Source organism: Antechinus flavipes, chromosome 1 (genome assembly GCF_016432865.1).
Source record: "Antechinus flavipes isolate AdamAnt ecotype Samford, QLD, Australia chromosome 1, AdamAnt_v2, whole genome shotgun sequence".
Taxonomy (NCBI): Eukaryota; Metazoa; Chordata; class Mammalia; order Dasyuromorphia; family Dasyuridae; genus Antechinus; species Antechinus flavipes.
Genome location: NC_067398.1, coordinates 214,536,158 through 214,553,605, shown reverse-complemented (window position 1 = coordinate 214,553,605; position 17,448 = coordinate 214,536,158). Strand labels below are relative to the sequence as shown.

Below are 17,448 nucleotides of genomic sequence, written 5' to 3'. Positions count from 1 at the left end.
GGGGCCCCACATACTCCCTAAACCAACCCCCTACCCCGCTGGGGCAACTAGGTGGCTCAATGGATAGGAAGATCTAAGTTCAAATCTGGCCTTATATATTTACTAACTGTGTGACACTGGGCATGTCATACAGCCCTATTTGCCTTAGTTTCTTCATCTGCAAAATGAGCTGGAGAAAGAAATAGCAAGACACTAGTATTTTTGCCAAGAAAACCCTACAGAGGATCATGAAGAATCAGGCATGAATGAAATGACTGAATAACAACAAGCCTGGAAGAACTTTACTTTCTCTTATTGAATAGGTTTAAAGTTGGCATGAAAAAACATATAAGTGGATCATAATTTCTTCCTCTATTTTCTTCCCCCAATTATAGAGGAGACTAGACAAGAGAAGAGCATTAATATAGGAGTAATTATAGAAAAAACAATCATAGAACAGAAGTGGAAATTAGATTAGAATTCAACTATTCCCAACCTTTTATTTTATAGTTGAGAAAAAAAGTGAACTTAGAAAAGCCAGGATCTTAGCTTTCAAAGATGCCAAGGTATGGCACAAATATTTTCACAAATATAATAAGGCTGTTGCTATTTCCACCTTTCCACCAACCCCAACCAAAAAAAGGATGTTTCCCATTTTTCAAAAATCTTGAAATGTGCATGACAGAAAACTAACAGAACTAACTATATTACCTAGAAGGATGCCAGCTGCAAAAGGTATGAATGGTTTATTACAAAGAAATGCCTTTGTTAATTTTTTTCTATTTATCTTGTATATAACTTGTTTATATATATATATATATTTGCATGTTGTCGCCCCTATTAGACTGTAAGCTCCTTGAACTCAGGGATTTGAACCTCTTTTTGTATCTCCAGCATTTGGTGCAGGGCCTGGCACATAGTAGGTGCTTAATAAATGTTTATTTATTTCATGGATCTTATAAAAGTAATAAGACTTAGACCACTCCAAAGAGCTTCTCTCTTCCTTGGACAATTCTCTGCCAAGTCTTAATCAGTCTTAAAGCATTTATACAATCAAAAAAGGGACATTTCTGCCAATTCCAGTCCTCTCTATTGGATACATCAAACAAATAACCTTGAAGAATTAGAAAAAAAAGCCCAATCAAAGCCTTAGACTGAATAATCTTTTCTTTGCAAATGTGAAATGGAGGAAGCACTGCATTGGAGAGATAGGCTAGGCAAGAATTCGTTTATGGGTTTTTGTTTGTTTTGTTTTTTTTAATAGATACTCATGAGTTTACTTTGGACTATATGGCAGATTTTTTTTTCATGCACATCTCTCAGTCGACTGCCGGCCTCCACATATAACAACCAGAAAGCACTTTGCTTGCCTCAGAAAAGCTGCATTTTGAAAACTCACCAGGCACCATCCCTGTCAGAGTTGGAGCAGAGTAGCTGCCCTGTCCAGCAGGGGGGACGTGTGGAGGGTATCCTGGGAGGGTTGTGCTTGCCAAATCACGACCTGAAGAATCAAACCAACAAATCACCATGTGAGCATTTGCAACAACTCGACATGTTTTTACATTTCCCCAAACACCCGGAACACAGGCCATACATTTGTCATATCTGTATTGTGAATACCAAAGTGGGCTTTCCACCCCCTACCCCCACCCCCGGCTGGCAGGAAGAAAAGAGCTTTTTCTATATAAGCTTTGACTACAAAGCCAGAATGCTATTTAAGGTAAGAAACAGAATGAACAAAAGAAAACATGAATGTGTAAACATCATGCAAGGGACAAACTTGTAAAAGAGCTTTAGTCTATTACTCCTATCATAGGTCCAGGTTTGCCTGATTCTTGGCAACATAAAAATAAAATTAAATCAAGCAATAGAAATTGATCAGCTATGAGATGAGGTATCTACTACCATTTATCTTTGTGTATACATATGTATTTCTGGATGTTTACAAATATGTAGCTAAGATACAGACATCTGTAGAATTCACACACATATACATATATGTAAATGTAGATATATATATTCATGCTGACCTACATATATGGACTAGCTAGACCTACATGTGTACATATATATCCATATATATCACATGCAAACATGAGATCAATAATATATAGATCAATATACATGAATATTCTTAATATTAACTTCTAATAATATTAAAACTTATACTGTTAATACTTTTTAACTTACATATTACATAATGTATATAAACTATGATATGATATCTCACATATAATATATATAGCATATATGCAATGTATATATACATGCATATATGTAATTAATATATAACATATATATTCATGTTGGAATAAGTACAGACTCTTCTGAGAATACTAATGTAAGTGAAAAAGACAAAAAGATTAGTGATGATAAAATTAATGAAACACTTATTGTAATTGCAAGAAATGTAATTGCAAGAAATGTTCTTTAAAAACTCCATAGTAAATGAAATGAATTAATTATTGTTGCTATTGTTATTTTCTGCCCTGAAGTTAAAATTTTTAGTAAACATTCTCCAGTCAGAACTAGAAGAGTTACTTAGTCCAAGCTTCTCATTTTACAGATGATAAATGTCTAATTGAATTATTAAAATAAGAATCTTGAAGTCCTGATAGTTTAAGTGACTTGGCTGAAGTTATTACAGAGCTTGAATTAGAAATCAGGTCTTTTCTCCCACCCAGCCCCATATTGCATCTAAAGAATTTTGGTGCTAATATTTTGAGGGAAATGAAAGTTGTATACCCCTATCTCTATTTTTCCATGTGAATTATGGAAATGAGACACCAAATTAACATGCAACAAACAAGTCCTTCCCAGACTCAATTCGAACTCAGAACTGACAGATGTAGCTACCAATTTGTACTATATCTTTAATAGACATTTAAAAAAATCAATTGCAACAAGCCATCAAATATCCTCAAATTACTCAATTTTAAGCCATTCACAGAATAATCTTTTAATTATAACTCAGACAGACAAGTTTTTACTAAGGGAAAAATGTCCATCAAATCAACAACAGCTTTGCCTTCCAAAAGATGTTTCCTATGTCACCCATACCCTCTAAATAGAGGGAAAATAGTGCCCAGGAAGTAGTATGAGAACCTGGTCCCAAGGATCTCTCAGTCACTGTCTAGATTCCTGCCTGTAGCCACAGCAGTAGGAAGGAAAATGGAAATATCCAGCTATTTTTATTTCTACAGGTAACCCTTAAAACTGCACTCTATTTCAAGACATAAAATCTATGTTTGCAAACCCTGTTTGCTGTAAGAAAAGTGTCTTGATTCTTTATTCTCTGATATGAAACCAATGCAGTGGAAAAAGAATCTAAATATGAAACCTCTGTTTTAGAAATATTGAGTATTAGTGGTGCTTGAGAATTAATTAAAGCACTCAGGCAAAGGCACTTTATACAGAGGCTCTTAAAGCAAGGTCTGTGTACCTGACTTTTAAAAAATATTTTCATGGGTGTTTTACTGTAATGGGTTTCCTTTGTAATCCAGTGTATTTTATTTTATGCATTTAGAAACATTTTTCTGAAAAGAGGCATCACCAATCTGCCAAAGGGGTCTGTAGCACACACACATACACAAAAAAGGTTAAGAAACCCTGCACAAATAGAAAAGTATTGAGAGTGTTATGGGAGATGTGACTTCTAGAGGACAGGAGAGCCTTTAGCAGACATGGAGATACACAGAGACACCTGAGGGACGATATATCACTGAAATATGCATTGAGCTCCATGGCATTTTTCCACAGTGAGACTGTACTATGACATCTTGATGTCACACAAACCCCTTGATACAACAGCAAAATGCTGAGTCCCCATCATCTACCTCCCAGATCCATTCATTGAATACTTTGCTTTCTCAACCAAAGTAAAAACTTTAATTTCATTTCATTCAATTCTGATCCTTCCCCTCCCTCTTCACTCACACTCCGAACCTGAAATTTGAGAGGATATATATATATATATATATATATATATAAACTTTTACCTCTAGTTCTCCTAGAAAAAGTGAGACATAATGGTCTGTCTATCAGCTCTGCCCTCTCCCCTCATATGAGGTAATCATCATTGGAAATGTACCTGTGACAAGCATTCTACATGCCCTAATCCCTATTACACATGATTACTGTTGTTGCCACTATCACTAACACAGGAATGAAAATAATGAGATTAGCTAAGCACAATGATGTACCAGAGCTATCCTTTAAGAATGTGTAATTAGGCATGATCTCTGATAGAAGAACTTTTCCTGGTGCACAGGAATTCTACAATATCCCTAGACACAATAAAAAACACACAGGATCATCTAGGAATTGGAAAGGACTCCAGCAGCCATTAGAAGTCTGGTCTGAATAACTTCCCTCTATGCCATTCCCAGCAAATAGTCATCCAGCCTTTATGTGAAGATCTCTAGTGAAAGAGAATTTATCACTTCCCAAGAAAGCCCATTCCAAGTCTGGGTAGTTTAAGAAGGGTTTATTATGGTTTCTTTTTTTTTGGATCCAGTCCTAAATTCCCTTTCCAAAACTTCGACCCATTGCTTCTGATTACTTCCATTGGACATAATTACAATCAATCTAACCCCTCAAATACTTGATGATAATTATCATGTGCCCAGGGAGTTTTGCTCCCCACCCCCCACCCCCCACCCCCGCCTCCAGCCTTCTTCAGGATGGATATTTTCCAGTTCCTTCAGCTGATCCTTATGCCACATTCTCAAGTCCACTTCCTTCAGCCTGGTTGGCCATTTTCCAGTATTCTCCATCTTACTGATGACTTTCTTAAAACAGAGCATGCAGGACCAAACATTATAACTCAGATGTCTGAGTAAATCAGAATGCCAGGGAGAAAGAAATCCTTTCATCCTTTCAATGCAGTTAAGATAATAATTGATGTAATTCAATTCCCCTTGTCACTTTATAAAAGAGGAAACTATATTTCAGAGAAATTTGGGCAGCATTTATATCATGCTTGCCTTGCAAAAATCTTGTTGGGTAAATAAGTACTGCTATATAGTAATTATCAGAGTTATATAATATATATATATATATATATATACACACCATATAGCAGAGTTATAACAACACTAATAATAAAAGCTAGTCTTTATAAAACATGTTAAGTTTTGCCAAATACTTTAGAAATATTATCTCATTTGATCCTCATAACAACCTTGGTATGTAGGTACTTTCATCCCCATTTTACAGATGAGAAAACTGAGTCTGAGATAAGCTAAGTGATTTGCTTATAGCCACACAGCTAGTAAATGTCTGAATCAGGATCTGAACTCAGATCTTCCTGACTCTGGGTCTAATAAGGTTTTCATAGCATCACTTTGTTTCTGTGTTTCTAAACTAGGCACTATTGTGCCTAATTAGACATCTGGTTAGTGGTCAAGAAGATGTTCAATCCAAAGGTCTCTTCTTTCTTCCAGGCTCCTTTGTGGTAATGTCTGGAAACTCAAGACAGCCTCACTCACTTTCTACCTTTTCCCTTTAGTTTTGTTATTGTTTTCTAAATATTAGCATCGGTCTTTCCTAGGGAATTTTCTAGAATAAAGATTTTTGATAGTTTGACTTTGGGTCACATTCTTATCCCAACCCTATCATGCTTTCACCACCTAGATGAAGAGAGACAATAGAGAATAGGACAAATATTCAGAAATATTTATCCTCTACAAGCTGAAGCAAATGCAAGCTTTCTTCTTCCTAATTTCCCTATTTATAGTGAAGGACTATAAACATTTACTGTTGCTATTGTTGTTGCATTATTTAATAATTTTTCAGTTGTGTCCAACTGTTCCTGACCCCATATAAGGTTTTCTTGGCAAAGATTCTAGAATGGTTTGCCATTTTCTTTTCCAATTCATTTTTACTGATGAGGCAAACAGTGTTAAAACTTGCCCAAAGCCACACAGCTAGCAAGCAGCTAAGCCCACATTTGAACTCAAGAAAATGAGTCTTCCTGACCCCAGGCCTGGCACTCTCTCACTATCCTTAGCAATTCTGTTAATCACCCAAATTTGCCACCTCAGAATCATCTTCAAGTCTTTTGTCTTTCACATTTGTCATATCCAATAAGTTACCATATCATCTTATCTGTTATTTACCTTCAAGATATAAGTTCATGTCTATCTACTTCTCCACTCAATATAGCCACCAATTTAATTCAGATCCTTGTCATCCCCTCCCTGGATTATTGCAATGGCCTCCTAATTTGAGTCCCTATTTCCAGTCTCATTACTCTCTAATCCATGTGTCCATATTAATTTTAGCCACCAATTTAATTCAGATCCTTGTCACCCTCTTTCTGGACTACTGCAATGGCCTCCTAATTTGTGTCCCTGTTTTTCTTCAATTCATCACTCTCCAATTCATGTGGCCACATTGATTTTACTAAAGCATACCTCTGATCATGCTACCCTGTCCAAGAAACACTATGGGTTCCCTATAGCCTCTAGACTTAAATAAAAATTACTCTGTTTGGTTTCCAAAGCCAAAGGGTTATAGTCTGGCTGCAGCCCACATTTCTAGCCTTTTTGCACATTACTCTCTTTCATATATTCTATTGTACACCCAATTCTAGCTGCTACCTATTCTTTCTCGTAGATAACATTCTGTTTCTCTTCTCCAACCATACGTTTCTATAAGTTTTCTTCCATGTCTAGAATGTACTTCCTCCTCAATTCTACTTAAAGAATCCCTACTTTCTTTTAAATATCTCAGCTTCTGGCTTAACCACTTTCTATAGTAAGCTTCATAGGATTTCCTTACTCCCACCTTCCCCTTCCCAATTGTCAATGCCCTTCCCTCAAAATAACTTTATTTACTTCTGTATTTAATTTTCTTCATAAATTTTGTTTTTTTCTCTATAGGCAGTAAGCTCCTTGAAGACAAGGACTGTTTCATTTTTGTCTTTGTGCCTTTGTCACCCAGTATAATGACTGGTATATAACAAGCACTTAATAAATCTTTGCTGAGTTGAACTGACACTTCCCCCCCCCCCAAAAAAAAGAGTAACAACAACCCAGTGATAAAAAACAACTAATGATAAATAATAATGATAATAATAAAAATGATAATGATAAAAAACTGTTTAACATTTAAACAGAATTTTTGGCAAAATGAAGTAAGAAGTGAAAAAACATTTTTCCAAACAATTTTTGGCGGCTAAAAACTCTCCATGGGCACCAAACATGCAAAACAGCTTTGATACAAATTGATGAGACACATAACGAAATTCTCCAGGGTGTCATGGGACCAAAAGGAAATGAAGCCAAGATGCTCACTCTTCTCTGTCTTTTCCACTGAACACATGTCCAGTGTTCTCTTTAGCAAGCAGAATCCATGTTACTGCATGTCCAATCTTTCATCTTTCCCCAGGGATTTATTTCTTGCAAGGAAATGTTAATAAAACTAGCTTCGGCTGATCACTTACATTTCCAGTAAAACAGAATATCATTCCTATCTGCAGCACATTTGCCTATGAGATAAGACTCCATAGTATAATAATAATTATGATACCTGACATTTACATATCCCCTTAAGGTTAGCAAGATGCTTTGTATACATTTCTTTCGATCCTCACAACAATGCTGTGAGATGGGTGCTATTATTCTCCCCCACAGTAACAACAAAACTATGTGATGAAGAGCTGTGATGAACTTGGCTCTTTTCAAAACTGGTTCATGATTCAAGGCAATTCCAATAGACTTGGGATGAAAAGTGCCATCTGCATTCAGAGAGAGAACTATGCAGATTAAAGGTAGATTATAGTATTTTCACTTTTTTGTTGTTTGCTTGTTTTTGCAGCATGACAAATATGAAAATATCTTTAGAAGAATTGTTCCTTTAACTTATATCAGATTGCTTATTGTCTTGAGGGAATGGGGGAGGGAAGAGAGAGAAAAATTTGGAAAAGGTCAATGCCATGAATGTATTTGGAAAAATAAAATACTATAATAAAAAAATAAAAAGAAAAGTTAAAGGATCAATCACATGGTCACATAGCTAGGACCTTCAGAAGTCAAATTTAAACTATGTTCTGTCCTGACTCTGAATCTATCATTGTTGTTGTTGTTTTTCAATTTTGCTACACTATCATAATAATAATGGCACTGAATTAGAAAACAGAAAGATAGCTTTCCATTAATAATATCCTAGGACTCTGGGCTATTCTTCATGTAAAATTGTTCCTTATATTTATTACCCAAGTGATTTTGCAAAAGTCATTTCACCTTATCATAAGGGTCTCAATTTCATGATCTAATAAAAAAGTGAGCAAAGGAATTCATTTCAACCAAAATAGATTATATACTAGACAGAGGTTACAAGGTGTAGTGAACGGAGTTCTGCTTTTAGATTCAGAAAAATCTGGCCTCAAGTCCTATCTCCAATATAAGTCATGTAACCTCATTTTGCTCATGTATAAAATAGAGATCATAATAACATCTATCTAACAGGGTTGTTGTGAGAATCAAGGGAGATAATATATGTAAACACTTTGCAAACCTTAAAGAAGTATACTTGAGCCACCCAGATGGCACAGTGGATAGAGCATTGGTCCTGGAGCCAGGAGGATCTGAGTTCAAATCTGATCTCAGACAGTGAATATTTATTAGGTGTGTGACCCTGGGCGAGTTGCTTAACACTAATTGCTTCACCACCTCCAAAAAAGAATTCTACTAGTTTAGTCATTTTTTTTCAGTCATATCCAATTCTTCATGATGTCATTTGAAGTTTTCTTGGCAAAGATTCTGGGGTGGTCTAACATTTTCTTCTCCAGGTCATTTTAGAGATGAGGACATTCCAAGTTTCCCATGGAACTGTTTCTTGTTGCCTTTGTAAGGCTGATGAAACCAGCTGCACTGGTTTCTTTCCTGGACTTTCCAAGAGAATCTATGATATTCATTTAAAGTGAGAATGTCAACATTCATTTTCTCTGGTATCATATTTAACTAATTGTTATTGGACAAGGATTTCACATTTAGAGAATTGACAGTTAAATTAATATTCATAGATCCAGCACTTAGTACAAAGCCCAATATATAATAGGTGCTTAATAAATGCTTGTTGGCTAACAGACTGCTCCATTGGCAAAGTTTTTGAGAAATTAAGGCCACTTTCTAATCACAATGAGACATAAGAATAGCATTTTCATGGAAGTCATAGAGAACAATGTCTCTAAAAGCTCCATGACTCTGACTCTGGACACACGTTCTACTTTCACCAAAACCTCAAGGATGCTTTGGCTTAATTCAAAAATATTTTAAAATTACAATATTGCCTCAATGAACCATGATATCATATTACTTCATCCAATTATACTAATCAGAATCAACAACAGTAACAATAACAATGGTAGTATTATAATTCCTATAGATGATATCCCTTTTCCATATTATAAAAATATCAAGTATGAATGTATGTGTATCATTTTTTGTTTTATAAAGAGTATAACCTACATTATCTCATTTAATCCTCCCAATAACACTATCAGGGATTGTTCAAATATTATCCAAGTGTAATTATTCCCATTTTATAGATAATGAAACTGACAGAGATAGGATGGGAAAGGACTTTTCAAAATTGCACAGCAAGTAAATAGTACTGGAATTCAGGGTTCTGAGCAAATTCAACTCTATTTCCACTATTACACTGTTGCCTTCCTTATGGACCTACTATGAAAAAAGTGCGCAAAGATGACTAAAACACAGTCCCAGCCTTCAAGAAGCTCACTTGAGGAGAAGGCACTTCCCCTCTCTATTTTCTTTTTTGGTAAAGATGCAGTGTGGTATAGTGAACAGAAAGCTGACCTCAAAACCAAGAAGACCTGAATTCAAGTCCTTTGCCTAACATCTATAGATTGTGTAATCCTGGGTGATTCATTTAATCTTAAAGAGCCTTGTAGTCCTCTGGCTGATGTCATAAAGAATTTGGATATAAACATTAGAGTTTATATCTTTTACTGCATGATCTTCTAGAATTCTTCTCCTTTCCCCTCAGAACCACAATACTTCAAATTAGCCATCTCCTTTCCCCTTATCCAAGCTGAATGAGAATAGGGTATAATTTCTAATCATAAAAACAGAGTTACTAAGGGAACAATAGATATATTCATTAACAAATAAAAGACATCACAGTACAACTAAGGAGAGACTTCCCAAAATTAAACCAAATATTAGTTATAACTCTAGGGCAAGAGATTAGCCTGAGAAATGTGAAAGGACCTTAAAACAGACACATAGTCTATGCAGGCACTCATTTTCTAAGCTCTGGGATCCTTGAAGTATCTGGACATCCAAGCTTAATGACACATAGACATAGCTATTGCTGTGACCCTGGGATACAGGTTCCCACATGAAATGATTTTGCGGAATCATCAGCATCCTTAGGAAGCTGCTCTTCTAGATGAGTATCTAAAACAGGGGATATCAACAAGAGGCCCATAGCTAGATTTCAGAGTCCATGAATTTGGATAGGTAAATATATGTAAATTTTCCATTTTCACCACCAAGCAGCTAAAATTCAGCTTTTCATAAAATTATGAATTTTTAGGCAGAACATTTTGAGAAAGGGTCTATGAGCTTCACCAAAGGAGTACATGACACAAACATAGTTAAGAACCCTTGATTTTGAGGCAGTGAACCAAGAAGATCTGGATTTAATTTTGGCCTCAGATACTTTACAAGCCATGTGATTGCTTCTTTTCTTTTGATGAGACATTGCTCTGATAACATTTTTTATGTCTTATAAAAGACTTATCCAGCTCAGGTAGTTTCTTATCACCTTTAAAGATGAAATATAAACTCTTCTGTTTAGCTTTTAAAACCTTATATACCCTTGTCCTTACCCTATTTTCCCAGCCCTTTGGACATTATTTTCCTTCTTGCACTCTGAAATCCAGCCAAACAGGTCTTTCCTCTATTCCTCTCACTTTATACATCTCATTCTCTCTATCTTTGCATGAGTCACCCCTATGCCTAGAATGAACTTCCTCCTTTTCTCTATCTCTTAGAGTCCTTTTCTTTCTTTAAAATGCCCTTTAGTCACTAACTTTGGCACTAAACTTTTCCTGATTTCCCCTTAATTGCTAATGTTCTGCCTTCTTGTACATAGTTACTTTGGATATATTTGTTTTTATTAATTTTATATTTATGCTATATAGTATATGTGTCCATATACATATATGTGTACATGCACACACACACACATATATATGTACACATACATACACTAAAAAATATAATAGAAAAAGTGCCTTTCCCTCTAGTGGGCTTATTGAAAGCTGGGACTGTGTTTTAATTATCTTTGTATACTCTACACATAGTAGAGCCACAAGGGAGGCAACAGTATAATAGTGGAAACAGGGTTGAATTTACTTGGAACCCTGGATTCTAGTACTCCTTATTTGCTGGGCAACTTTAAAAAGTCCCTTCACATTCTATATGTACACATCTTCTCTCCCAGAGTACCTTTTAACTACTTTGGATATATTTGTCCTTATTAACTTTATATTTATAATATATATGTATAGGGTTCCATGTACAGATATGTATATGCATATACATATATATGTGCATACATATACATATATACATATATGTGTATGTGTATATATATATACTTTTTAGCTATGGGACAGTGGGAAAGTCATTTAAATTCTCTTTGACTAATTTTTCTCATCTGTAAAAAATAAGGGATTGGAATCAATGACCTCCAGTGTTCCTTCCAATTCTAAACCTATGATCTATGAAATTCCAGCACCTCTTATTCCTACTATGGCATTTGACATCCCACTAAATTGAATAATTGAATCTGTTCATTTAAATATGCTTTTAAGATCCTAAAAACATGCAGCTGAGTGACCTAACCATCCTTGGTTGGTCTTGGAACAAAGCCATAAAGAAAAACAAATCCAGGGAAAGGCAGTTAGCTAATAATGGTTCTCTCTAAAAAAGACAAATTTCTTATTGGCTGACATATGCTTTCCAACACTGATGCCTCTATTGGGTTCTAAAACCTGAGTGTTCTCAAAGATAGTCTGTTATCATAGGACTAATAATAAATTACTCTATACAGCCCTGGCTAAGGGCTCAGTGAGGCCCTTAGCAAGGTGATGCTTTAAATCATCCCACCAATCAAACATGACCTTCCTGCAGGCATATGCTGTTAGTAGCAGCCAGTGCTGTTGCTAATGTGTCGACTAAATGTTTTTTTCTGAAGGTCTTTGGGATGCAAAGGTGAGTTAAGTATGAGGCCCCAGTTTCCCATTTGTGAATTTGCAGGTATTATAGTTTCCAAACCTTTTATCTCTGGAACACTTTAAAAAAGTGAAACTTTAATTTATTTCTAAAACATAACGGTGACTTTCCTCAAAAAAGTTAAATGCTCAATATACAAGACAATCGAAATTCTGGTTAAAATTCATAGCAACTAGGGGGAGAAGAGAAATGTCCAGTGACATGAGTAAGGAAAGAGGATATGGAAAAAGAAAGCAATTGATCTTAAAGGACCTAGAATATTTAATGATAATGTATCTCAATATCCTAAGGCAGGACTACTCACAGTGAAAAATGACAGATTCTAGGATGCTCCTTGTGAAATTGACAAAGAAATACAAGAAACTAGAATAATTGAAAAGCTCCCTTCCACATGAAAGTTGTTTTAAAATTGAGATTATAAATTGAGATTATAAATTGAGTTCAAATATATTAAATTAATTTGACTATTACAGGCAGTGATTCAAGAGAATCAGAGTGCTATAATGGATAAAGTATTGGACCAAGAGTTAGGAAGATAGGAGTTCAAATCTCACCTTGGACCTCTCAGCCTTGGATTCCTCATCTGTAAAATTGGGATAATAATAGCACCTAGTTCAGAAAGCAATCATGGGGACTAAATGAGGCAATATCTAAAGTGCTTAGGAAACATTAAAATGATATATAAATATTATTAGCTATTATTCACAGTCTATTGAAAGGAACCTTGGACTGTGAATCAGTGGCTTGGTTATACTCTCTTAGTTGTGTGACCTTGAATAACTCAGTGAAGCTATTTTGGGCCTCAGCTTCCTAATTTGCAAAACTGAGATGGTAATATAATATGTCCTTATTTCATGAGGCTGATATGAGAATCAAGCAACATAACACATATAGGTACACACATTCAATATGTGTGTGTAATATGTCCATACACATATATAATTACATGAATAGATGATTAGATACACATCTAACATCTATCATTTATCATCTATTATCTGTCATATATCTATCATCTATATATCTATATATAATTTATCTATCTATATCATCTCTCTATATATTATCTATCATCTGTCTATCTAGCTATCTCTCTAGCTATTAATAATTTCATCAATAAAGATTTCTCCCTGTACAGAACCTTCCTCTACCACAATGAGACAGTGTAATTCATCTGTAACTTAAAACATTAGAGAACTGTGAAGTACTGAGAGATTAAGTCCATGGTTACATTGTTGCCATATGTGTGAGACATGACTTCAACCCAACTCTAAGAGCATCTTGCTTGTCACTGTTATAATGCATTGTTCATTCATAAGATATTCCATCAGAACAGACAACCACCACCTTTTTCACTGTTGCTTGAAGGGAGCTAGCAAGGTGATTTCCAGTGTCACCAATCAGTCGTTACCATCTGAATCCTGAACTTAAAAGTGGCCAAAGTTCATCATAGATACCTCCAACATTTTTTTAAAAAAACATCCCTTTTCCTTCCTGCTTCCTTCCTAACCTCCCAATTTCTGGGTTCCTCATCCTTCTTTCTGTATGAGTCCCTAAAGCCTATCATACTATATACAATGTTCCATGCTCCAAAATTTTCTTTTGTCCTTCTCCCTCTCTCGTGCATCCTCTTCTGGAACATTTTATAGAGAGAAAGGGGAGCAAATATTTATTAAGTGCCTACATATTATATTTCAGTTACTATACTAATCACTTTACAGATAATATCTCATTAGAGTTTATAAAGTGTTTGAATCAGAAATACTAAAGATCACTTTTAGGAAGCTAGATGGTGCAATGACTTGTCTCAGCCACTTATTAGCTGTGTGACTGAGCAAATCACTTACCTCATTTGGCCTCATCTGTGAAATGGGGATAATAATAGCATCTATATTGCAGTATTGTTTTGAGGAGCAAATGAATTAACATATGCAAAGCATGCTACAAACTTCAATGTGCTATTTACATGTTAGTTACAGGGATTATTAAAATATTGTCTGATTAAAAACTTTCAATATCTCCCTCCCATACTATCAAATAAAATTCTAGTTTCTCAACCAGCAGGCAAGTCCCAAACAAGCCCTCTGGCCCACATTCTAACACTTCCTAATCTATATTCTATGCCTCAATCAAACTGTAGAAAGGTAAATGGAGGTCCAGAGAGGCTAATGAATTTATCTGTGGTTTCACAGTCAATGTCGATAACTGTAAGTAATAATATATGGTAGAATTCCTTGAAAAGATCAAAAGCTTTGATTATAATTATGGCCTTCTATTGTTAATAAGAAAAAATAAAAATATCCTCAAATAGTAATTATCTCTTGAAAAACTAATCCTGAAGAATAGACAATGAAACATACTTAAATTCCTCTAGGGAGTGAGGTAGGATAATACCATAGCAGAATGGTGTACAATTATTCCTTCCATATCATAGAGAGGTTAAGGACACATTGTACTCTCATGATCTGGAAAATCCATGTAAAATTTTTTGGTTCTACCTTCTTAACAGAGAAGAACTCTAAATTATTATGGTATTAAAAGATAAAATATGTTTATATACAATTTTACATATATTTTTTATGCATTTCTGAGTTTCTAAACTTTTTTGTGCCATTTGTTGGCCTTTGTGTGATGCCTGAAGCTTCTGAAAAACTCCCTGCAAATTTCCAATTAATTTCTTATGCCAACCTGCAATGGGAAACATCCCGATGTGGAAGAGATAATGATACATTGTTAGGTACATTCATGTATCAATTTTCTTTCGTAGGACATTATGGGATGAGTCTATTCCTAAAAGCAGGGGCAAGATGCAGAAGAAAGAGAAAAGAGGAGAGAGGGGAAAGAGGAGGAAAGTCATTTTCTAAAGTCATTTCTAAAATGACTAGGAAGTAAAAGAAAAATATATCAGCTTTCTTAAAAAAAAAAAAAGAACAATATCACCAGTCATATATCTATCTTGTTTAATAGTCCTATACTAGACCTTTAAAAAGAGTGAGAAAGAAAATATTTCTCTCTACTAGGATAATGTGTCAAACCCAAAAAGATATGGAAGCCACTATTCCATACATATGGATTCCTGTCTGCATATTGACTTAGTTTTAAAATGTAATATTATCTATGTTATATCATATTTCTACCTTGTTAAAAATTTCTCAATTATTTTTAATCTGATTCTGCTACATTTAGTCTGTAGCTAAGTATTTGATCCCTCTGCTCTAGCAGTTTAGGATTATATATAAATTTAAATAGGGCAACTGGGTTACTCAATGGATAAATGGCAAGCCTATACTCATCTTCCTGAGTTCAAATCTGGCTCAGACAGAAAGAAAGCATCCTGAAAGAAAGAAAGAAAAGAAGGGAGAGAGAGAGAGAGAGAGAGAGAGAGAGAGAGAGAGAGAGAGAGAGAGAGAGAGAGAGAGGAAGAAGAAGGAGGAGGAAAAGGAGGAGAAGGAGGAGGAGGAGGAGGAGGAGGAGGAGGAAGGAAGGAAGGAAAGAAGGAAGGAGAAGGAAGAAAGGAACGAAAAGGAAGGAAGGAAGGAAGGAAGGAAGGAAGGAAGGAAGGAAGGAAGGAAGGAAGGAAGGAAGGAAGGAAGGAAGGAAAAGGAAGGAAGGAAGAAAGGAAGGAAGGAAGGAAGGAAGGAAGGAAGGAAGGAAGGAAGGAAGGAAGGAAGGAAGGGAAAGGAAGGGAGGGAGGTAGCTGCTACTCCTATTCCCATTTCAGAAATGAGGAAACTGAGGCGGACAGGAGCTAAGTGACTTGCCAAGGCTTATGCAGTTGGTAAATGTCTAAAACTAGCTTTGAACTCAGATTTTCCTTGATTCCAGTTACAATTGATAAAAAAAACTTACAGAATTAGTCTCTGAACGATAAGTTGAGACTTTGTGACCAAAAGTGTTCAGTGTTTTAATAAGACAAAATTGGGGTATAGTTCAGTTATCTGTTCTCATCCAGATTCCCTAGAATGAGATTCAAACCCCAATTCTCATAAGATGCTCCCAGCTCAATCTTTCATCATTTCAAAGAAGATTGAGTCTGAGTTTTATTTAGTCAAGATACAAGACTTCAAAAAGTGGAAACTCCATGTAGAACATTCATAACTCTGAAATCACACAAAGTTCACAAAAGCTATTTCCTCTAAATGAACAAAAACTTAAATTCAACGACTATCTCATTTTGAACTTTGTTTCTTCAATGTCTAACACAGTAACTAGTAGATAGTCACTTAATAAATTCTCATTGACTGCAGATAATCACTTAATAAATTCTCACTGATTGATTGCTTGATATCAGTTTCCAACACAAATTTCATGAAGATCACTTATCTAATTTGCCAAACCTAGCATCCTATCCATAATTTATTCTCCTTATCAAGTTTTTTTTCCCAAATTAAATGTTTTTCTAGATGTCTGTCAAATTTAGAAATGGTTTAATTGTAAATGAGTGAGGATTTGTTTCCCATGTAGGCAATAGATAAAATGTCTAAATTTGGCTGATTAGCCAAAGATGGAGTCTTTTGAATGGAAAAGAGATTTTTTTTTTTAGAAGTCAGCCAGTTTCTATTGGGATACTGCCTCTATAGCTCTAATGATTTCCTAGTTGAACACTAATTCACCTATAAATTTCCTGTTTTATATGGAGTCAGCTTTCATTTCACCTAGAATCCACTTCACTTCCTCCAGGAGGCTGCCTCACAATTTAATACATACAGGAGGACATCAATAAAACACCGAGTGGTTTGTCAGGCCAAGTTTGTCATTGCATCTCAGAGACTCTCATTGGTTATTTGGAATGACCATGCAAACTCCGCTAACCTGGCCCCAGAGACAGCAGAAAGAAGAAATTCCACCAGGAATCACCATTCCTTATCATATATTTTAGGTAATGAAATGAGAGCTTCTCTCCATATGTGTATATGTATAAGGAAAAGGAGTCTGTGATAAGGCCATAAAAAGCCATTGATGTTTTCTAGTCTATTGACTTTGGGTAAGGACACTTGTATTCACTTTGCACATTTATTTAACTAGAGTCTGCAGAAATAAATATAAGAAAAGGACTTGCATGAAAAATAAGATCTTCTTAACAAGTCCTATCCAATTACTAGGTGCACGCTTGTTATGATTTCCAATTTGGAAGCTTAATCATATTGTCATCTATTGAAAAGTAAGCATTGGAGGGAAACCATTATTAAGCTTGTGA

At 35.2% G+C, this 17,448-nt stretch overlaps 1 protein-coding gene across 1 annotated transcript in view; it reads right to left on the bottom strand.

The window, feature by feature from the left end:
* The window catches only part of PAX5 (paired box 5), a 314,686-nt gene that overhangs the window by 81,530 nt on the left and 215,708 nt on the right, over positions 1-17,448 (bottom strand). The window contains exon 7 of the mRNA XM_051996111.1: positions 1,379-1,480. Within this exon, the coding sequence (XP_051852071.1) occupies positions 1,379-1,480 (102 nt within the window). The remainder of the gene's footprint in view (positions 1-1,378; positions 1,481-17,448) is intronic.